Source organism: Bactrocera latifrons, unplaced genomic scaffold, assembly GCF_001853355.1.
Source record: "Bactrocera latifrons isolate USDA-ARS-PBARC rearing strain unplaced genomic scaffold, ASM185335v1 scaffold_238, whole genome shotgun sequence".
Lineage (NCBI taxonomy): Eukaryota > Metazoa > Arthropoda > Insecta > Diptera > Tephritidae > Bactrocera > Bactrocera latifrons.
Genome location: NW_017535941.1, coordinates 166,470 through 174,683, shown reverse-complemented (window position 1 = coordinate 174,683; position 8,214 = coordinate 166,470). Strand labels below are relative to the sequence as shown.

Below are 8,214 nucleotides of genomic sequence, written 5' to 3'. Positions count from 1 at the left end.
AAAATAATTTCTTTATATTTAATTTTATTTGTTATTATTTTCTCCTTCATTATAAATTAAATTTTTTCTACTGCATCATATTCATTAGTTTGTTTTTTGTTCTCTAATTGTAAATCTTATTTTTTATTTAATTTCCTTTAGTGTTTGTTTTGATTGTCCACAATATTCTATTTTATTTATTTCAATAATTTTCATTTTATTTTCTTCAGGCCTTTCCTTGCATAATTTGCTTTTTAATTCCTTGAGTTTATTTATTTGTTTGTTTAAAAATATATTTTGACAAAAAAAAAATCAATTAAGCTGCCTTCCCTGTAAACAGCACATCCATCAAACAAAGCTTTTTTATACGCGGCAAAAATATGTACATATAAAAATAAAAATAAAGACGAAAAATTTAAAAGTTTGCTACTTATTTTATTGGTAGGTTCGCTTGTTAGTCGGTCGGTATGTCGCCTATACAGTTACTTATGCAACTAAACAGTTAGTTAGTTGGGCATTTTCACGCAGTTGGTCAATTAAAATTCGTGCAGCCGTCACAGCTAATCCCATTCACAACAGTTAGTTTAACATTTCCGCGACGTTTCGCTAAGCCAACCTTTTTCAGTACAATGGAACACAACAAACACAAATGACTTTACACAAACGCACACACACACGCACAGATGCGTAAAGGGAATTTTCACTTTGGCATCTTGTTTTAAATTAATTTGCTTTCATGCGCCTCTCCCACACTTCTCAACACTTTTTCGCCATTCTTTCGCACGGCACACGTTTACATTCTAAACATTTTTGGTTTTTATTTTGCCATTTGTGTTTTTTGTAGCGTTTGTTGTTTTTTCTGCTTTCTGCTGTCATTCCGCAGCTATTATGGCAGCAAAGCATTGAATTGAAAGTTGCGTTTATTTCTCATTTATTGTAAACTGCCGTTGTCGTCAGCGTCGTAGACTTCCGCTTCCGCTGCGCGCGCACATACACACTTCCGCTGCGCGTTTTCCACTTTCCACACTCAATGGGATTGTCACCGTCGTACGTAGTAGTCATTGTCATTGTCAGAGTGAATGCGGCTGCGTTGGCCGCGGATCAACACCTCAGTGCACTTCAGTTCATTTTAGTTCAGCGCCATTCAGCTTAGTTCAATGCGCGTTACACTTTTATCCAAGTGTGTTTGTATATGTGTATGTGTGTGTGTGGTGTAGATATATAACTTTTTTAGGTCTATTGAAATATAAGTATAAAAGTGTGAGTGTTTGTGTGTGTGTCAATGCGGATTTGTGTGCGCTTTCAAAAGCCCGTTCAATGATTGCGGCGCAAACGACGCCGATAACTCGAACGACGTGGCAGCACTATCCGTTGTCGGTGGTACTGTTGCTGTTGTTGCTGCTGTTTGCTTTGTTGTTGCTTTTGTGGAGGCTGTGCGATGTCGCCAAACGGCTGATATCATGTGCGTGTATCTGTATTGGTGTCTGTGTCTGTGTCTGTGTCTGCGCCTGTGTCGGTATCTGTGTCCGTGTTCACATTGTTGCTGTTGCTGTTGTGATGTGCGCCTTTCGCCGCACGCTGCACGTTCATACTTTTGCCGTTATTTAGCGGCTTCACCCACACAAGGTTGCCGTCGTGCGCCTGCGGCGATGGGTTGTAATTTTTATTGATATTATTGTTGTTGTTGTTGGTATTAGTGTTGACGTAAGTGTTGTCATCCTCATAGTCCATTACCGCTTGGTTGGTATTATCATTTCGGTTATTATTCTCATTGTTGTTGTTATTACTCATCGTGCCTACGTAGCGTCGTCGTTGACTGTTGATGTTATTATTGTTGTTGTCCACCTCCTGCGATTTGGGCTCCTTGGGTACTTGATGCTCGACCAGATGCAGCTCGTTTCTCGCCTTATTTTCCCATAGTTGCTGGTTGGCCTTTACCTAATTGTTGTTGTTGGATTATGCACGCGTTTTTGTTGTTGTTGTTGTAGTTGGTTGATTTTTCACGCAGCACAGGGAATAAGAAAATTTATGTGAAAATCCAAATCAATAAGAATCTCGCTAAATGATAGCAAATTGAAAGCAAACAAAGCCAAAGCCAAAGCAGCAACCAAAACCAATGGAAAGTAGCAAAGAAAAAGAACACCGAAAAACCAAAACCAAAATAAATTATATGAATTTTCCAAAAGTATTAGTGAATTGTTAGTCAATAGTGCGAATGAGAGGACATGCGATTAGGCAGCGTGCAAAAAGTGCGGCGACACACCTCTTAAGATATGCGGCTCACGCGCACACACACATACACACACATAAAACAACATAAATGGCTCATAGCTTATGCAAAGTTCAAAAGGATAAACCGTTATATAAATACATATATGCATAAGTGATCAGCTATTTAGTGCGTGCGTATGTTTGCATGCATGCGAGTAGATGAGTAGGTATGTGCGTGATTTAATTGATTAAATACAAAGCTAGCAACAATAAGTGTACAACACACGCCTGCGCTTAGTGGCTAACAGACTGCACTCCCACCACCCCTTGCCGGCTGCTGGGTGGAGGCTAAGACACAATTAATCCCTAAAACATATTCATTTGCGTTTGTGTGCGTGCGAACACAACAATTCACAGATGGCGATTTGAAAACACGCAAGGCAAATATCTAAACATTAATGAGTGCACATTTGCCTTTAGCAACAGCCTAAACTAACACATGAATCGAATTTTACTTCAAGCGATTAATTAAAGCAATAACAAGAAACATCACTACAACGGCTATACCGAAGCTTTAATATCCTTCCCAAATAAAAAAAAATCAAGAACTTAATTTCGGTTGGTCAGTTTGCATGGCAACTATATGCTATAGAGGCCCGTTCTGACTTCAGATTGTAGAAATTTTTTTAGACAATAAGCCATGCCAAATATTTTCTCAAACAAAAAAGTTTTTCAACAGGCTCAATGGACCCTCAACAAGCTCATTTCTGACTCAATGGGTATGTGAAAGAGAAAAATTGTCGCATTTGAGGCGAAGGGCAATCTGAAAAGATTCAAGAGCTGCTATTTCAGACAGAACAACAAGGGTTTGGTGTGGTTTCTGAGCCGGTGAAATCATCGGTCATTCTTCAAACATAACCAACTATTTGATGCCTGAAATTGATGCTCGTGATCTCTGCGACATTAGGTTTCACCAACACGGCACCACTTTCCACATGGATTTATTTAAAGAACACTTCGGTGAGCAGATAATTTCACGTTTTGGGCCGGTAGATTGCAAACCAAGACCGTGTAATATCACACCTGTAAACTTTTTCCTGGGCGGTTATGTAAAATCTAAAGTCTATGTGGACAATCCCGCTTCGATCCAGGCCTTGAGACAAATATCACACTTGTCATTCGCCATCATCTGATATGTAGCCGCGGCCGACCTTTGAAGGCGATAATCTTCAAAAAAAAATAAATGCCAAAGAATATTCTTTCGAATGATAGCAAACACTCCCACATCGAAATGCATCACTCTTTATATTCATTATTTTTGTGCTGAGAAAAGCCATAGAATTTTTGTATGACAGTAAGCTAAAAGAAGCTTTCTACTTGTAATTGAATTGAGACAGCTGGGACTCCCACTTCTGTCATTAATATTATAGAGTCAGTCAACTAGAGGGGTTGAAATCAATTTACTAGGTAATTGGCATTTGTAAGCCGATTTGTTTGACTTGAAGCACAAAACCAAAGCATGCTTTGGAAAACACAGTCACTTAAAGCCATTGAGCTTTTAACATTTTGAACAAAACTTGCAGTAAAAAAGTGAAAATAAAACCAAAAATAAGTTTGGTTTAAAGTCAGGAGCAGTTTTAATGCTTTGTGTTGTTCTATACAAAATTTGAAGATTTGGTAGGGGTCGACTACCAACTTTTATAGTGGACCAACAGTGGTCAACTTTCGCACATCGTCATTCCAACTTTCTGAGAGTGGCAAGATTTCATTTTTACTGGAGTTTTGCTTGCAAGAACAGACGGAGAAACAAACTCCCGAAATAACGAATTGTGAAAAACAATAATGACAAAAAATAATAGTAATCCATTTAATAACATCAAATTAAAGTAATAAACACAAAACCAAAAAAAAAAAAGATATTCAATTACATTAAAATTGAAAAAAAAAAAAAAAAGGAAAAAAAAAAAAAAAAAAAAAAAAAAAAAAAAAACAGAAAAAAATAATTAAATTTAAATAAAAAGTTTGCGTAAAAAACAAGTCTAACAAAATTAATAAAGCAAACAGAATGTAAAATTTAAAAAAAATAAATAACACCTGAAAAAAGCAACGAATTTAGAAAACAAAGAAAGTAAGGAGGAGTTAAGTTAAAACGTCAACCAGAGGATCGGAATCCAGCAATTTAATATATATATACATATACTCTATATAACTCATACACTAGCCAACAAATTCGGCATAAATTAAATATTTACAGGGATCACCAATCACTTGGAGTAAAGTCAGCCGGATGTTCTAATATCCGGATATTAGTTATATGGGGGCTAGATCAAGATCACCCAATTTTATTCATTTTAGGCACAAAGATACATCTTATTCCTTAAGTTCAAAAATACTTATATTAGGTATCTGGGGGAGAATTACCAGCACAATTCAACCCATTTTTGACACACAGATATATTATTATAATAAAAGTATTCCCTTTGTATTTCAATTGTATATCCCACACATTGACCGATATTTTCGGTCAAGCGACAACAATAGGCACTGGAGTCAACATATTCGGTACCTAGGAGCTTGAATTCTTTTCGGCTGACTTTCAAAATTTCAGGAAATATGGTAGCACATTTAAGGTCGCTATTCGTGCAAAGTTTTATCTTGTTGCATTAACTGCGTCTTGTTTATGTACTTGAAAGTGAAGGAATCAATAGGAATTTAAAATTATGTTATATGGGACGGAGGCGCGGTTATAGTTCGATTTCGTCACTGTGCCAGAAGAATGTTAGAAGTTAGTTAGTTACGTAGCGAATTTAATTGCATTCGGTCAAGCAGGTGCCGAGATAAGTGATTTTACTTAAAAGTGAACGGCGCCACGCCCTTCGTTTCCGATTTTGATACCGGCTTGTGTAAAGCCCTCTCATACCACTAAATGTCTGCTGAATGAGGAGAGAGCGGAGTTACAATCCGATATCATCTATTTTCACATTGCCGATAAGAGTTCTTATAAAAATTGTCTGAAGCGCATTTGGCTATTGTAGCTTTGCTGGTATCGACAGCTGGCCTGGGGCAAATTTTTGAACTTTTATTTTAATTTCATTTTTACTCAAGTTACAGCTGACACGAACGGACAGAAAGACTGTCACCCGGATTTTAAATCGTCTCCTCATCCTGATCATTTATATATATGTATACAATCTTAAATATAACTCGCTTAGTTTTAGGTGTTACGTACAAGCCTTAGGTGAAAAAGTTATATATAGTCTGTAGTAACATTTAGCAAAGTATAAAATTTGTAAATAAACAAAAAATTGTTTAAATTGAGATTTTTTACAGAATACAGAAATTTAGGAAACAGCTTTAGATAGGAAAAATATTGAAAAACACAAAAATTGTATTTAATAAAATATATGAAGAAAATAAAACGAATGTGGGACAGAACGACCCACTAACTGGTAGTATGAAAATATAGAAAAGTTGGATTAGTCAAAGCAAATTGTAAATTTTCATTGTTAATGTTAATTAATCTTGAAATATTAGACACCAATTTTAGTTTTGCTTGTTCCAAAAACTTATGAGACAAGAAGAAGATTCAGCTGAAAGTATGCGATGCCACTCCCTCCCTCAATTGTTGCATCTAAAAGTCTGATATAATAAAATCACTCCACTATATGGTTAAAGTTTTATCATATGGAATTAATTTTGCAGCTTTAATAAACGGTGTTCTATGGATAGTGGTAAGGGTTATTAACATATTCGCGCCCGGAAGGGCTCTTGAAAAAGGCGATTCCGAACCTTTATGCCCTTTTAGTCGACATTTTGCAAGGGGTGATTTTTTTTTTTTAACTGTATGTATATTTTTAATAAAACCATTAAATTTTTCTTACTCTCCGAATAAATTGTCTAGCCTGGCATAACCCTGTAAATCCACTTCAATTTAAGCAATTAAGTATATTAAAGTAAACTGACGTTACTTGAGCACGAGCTGGTGGCCTATTTCTTTAGTAATTAATTTGGAAATTTCGGTTCTTCAAGTATCCATACTATTATCTAGCCACAAGTACAACAACCAAAATAAAACCTCAAATGGCTGGTTACCAAATTTACGAGCAAAATAATTGATCAAATCAAGCTAAAACAAAGTCCTGACAGACATTTTGATATGCGCCTTTTCTAGCCACAAACCGGCACATAAATATTTAATGAGTATGTGTGGGTGTGGAAAATTTTCGATTAACTCGAGCTACCACTAAGCATCAGCCTATAGAAAGCGGCTTATTCGCAAAATAATACTACTGAATACTGAATGGTGAGAATGAGAATGATTGTGGTATGAACATGTGGCTGGATGTGTGCGAGTATGCGCGTGTGTATGTGTGTATGAGTGTGAGTTCATTTCCATGCAATAAATATGTCTGAAATATACATGAAGTCTATCATCAAAGACTAAGCATATCCTTACACACACACACACACACAAAAGCAGTGGCAAGTGTTTGATATTGAAATTATTGTATTATTGTACATATGTTTGTAAATTGTGAGCAATCAGTTATTCTTACTGGTTATATACTTGTGGAATTACGGGTAGTTTAGTATGTGTGCGGGTGGGTGTTTATGTGTAATTTTATTCAGAATACGTATATTCATATTTAATGGACTGGAAATAAACCAAAAATATATGTAAGTATATAATTATATAGTAGACTGTGAGTAAATAAATAAACGAATTAAGGAGTTTGTGTGCAAATCGCTATCACGAATCGCAAATAATAATAAATTGACAAATGGCAAGAGCACAGAGCGCAGAGCGAGCACGGAGCGCACGCTTAACGCTGTCATTCAACTCAGAGGCGAGCTGTGTTGTCCGACAGGAGACAAGTCTATTAGCAAGTGCTCTAACGAGCCTTCAATTACTATTTTTTTTTATTTACTTTTTTTTACCGATTAAAAGAAATTTTTAATCTTTTTTTTTTTTTTTATGATGGGAGCTAAAATAGGTGGTTCAAAATGCGTAAAATGAGTGCTACAAAACGGATGAAAACTTTTAAACAAAATCAATACTGAACGAATTATTGGATAATTTTTGTAAAAACACGTAGCAAAAAACTAAAAACACACAAAAATTAAAGAGGACAAGTTTGACGAAAGGACTGTGGCGCACATACCTTAAAAGTATTATCCTGTACCCAAGCATCTGGCTTACCATAATCCGGTGGATTCGCATAGGGATCATAACCGAGCACCGATAACATGGGCGCAATATCGGCCATATCACGTACCACATTTTCAGGTATATTGCCTACCCATTTGGAGAGTGCTTCCAAATTTACCGGTTTGATAACCTGATCCGAGGAGCGCTCCACTCTGTAAGAGATTAGAATAATAGCAGAAAATATTATGATATTATTGTATTATATATAGTTACATATGTTGTCTTTGTATAATTAATTATATAACTTAACGAATATGAGAAACAAAAATAACTATTCGCAATTTGGATCTAAAATATACGAATTTTCAGAGTTCCTAGGGCGTTTATGAGAGAATAATAAGTTAATTATTCTAAAGAAAGCTAACTAAAACTATAACTAAAAACTAACTTTAGAGGTATTTTAGTATAGAGCTCCGAATTTTTAGTGTTTCTTGGCAACTGAAAAAAAGCACAAGATCTTTTTTTTTACTCTAAACATGCATGCTAAGCATTTTCATAAAATGCGGGTACTCAAGAATAGAGGTCGTTTTTTTCGGTAAATTTCTCACTTTCTCCATTATTTTAGAACTTACATATATAAATTTACTATTATTTTAGAAATTTAAGAAATATTCACGCCAAGTAGAACTTAAGATATTTCGATGACCGCATCCACAAAAGTAGGTTCAAGAAAAACTTGCCTAAAGTTTCTTCGTTCGTTCAAACCCGTCACGACAATAAAACGAAAATAACTGAAAATCTGAAATAATCTATTTTTATTTTAATTTTTAAGCTTGACTTTCTCTGAATAAACTAGAAAATTCACATGAAATTAG

At 35.3% G+C, this 8,214-nt stretch overlaps 1 protein-coding gene across 5 annotated transcripts in view; it reads right to left on the bottom strand.

Annotated features, from left to right (window-relative positions):
* Positions 1-8,214, bottom strand: part of LOC108969022 (protein-tyrosine sulfotransferase) — a 210,353-nt gene that overhangs the window by 169,711 nt on the left and 32,428 nt on the right. The window contains exons 6-8 of one of the 5 annotated variants that reach the window (XR_001993374.1): positions 7,353-7,551; positions 6,747-6,844; positions 1,842-1,917 (exon numbers count right to left, since the gene is read on the bottom strand). Coding sequence is in view for 2 of the 5 variants with exons in the window: in XM_018933478.1 (XP_018789023.1) it covers positions 1,438-1,917; positions 7,353-7,551 (679 nt within the window). In the remaining 3 variants the exon portion in view is untranslated. Of the gene's footprint in view, positions 1-225; positions 1,918-6,746; positions 6,845-7,352; positions 7,552-8,214 lie in introns of those variants that run through there. The other 4 variants (XM_018933478.1, XM_018933479.1, XR_001993375.1 and 1 more) reach the window with 4 other exon arrangements.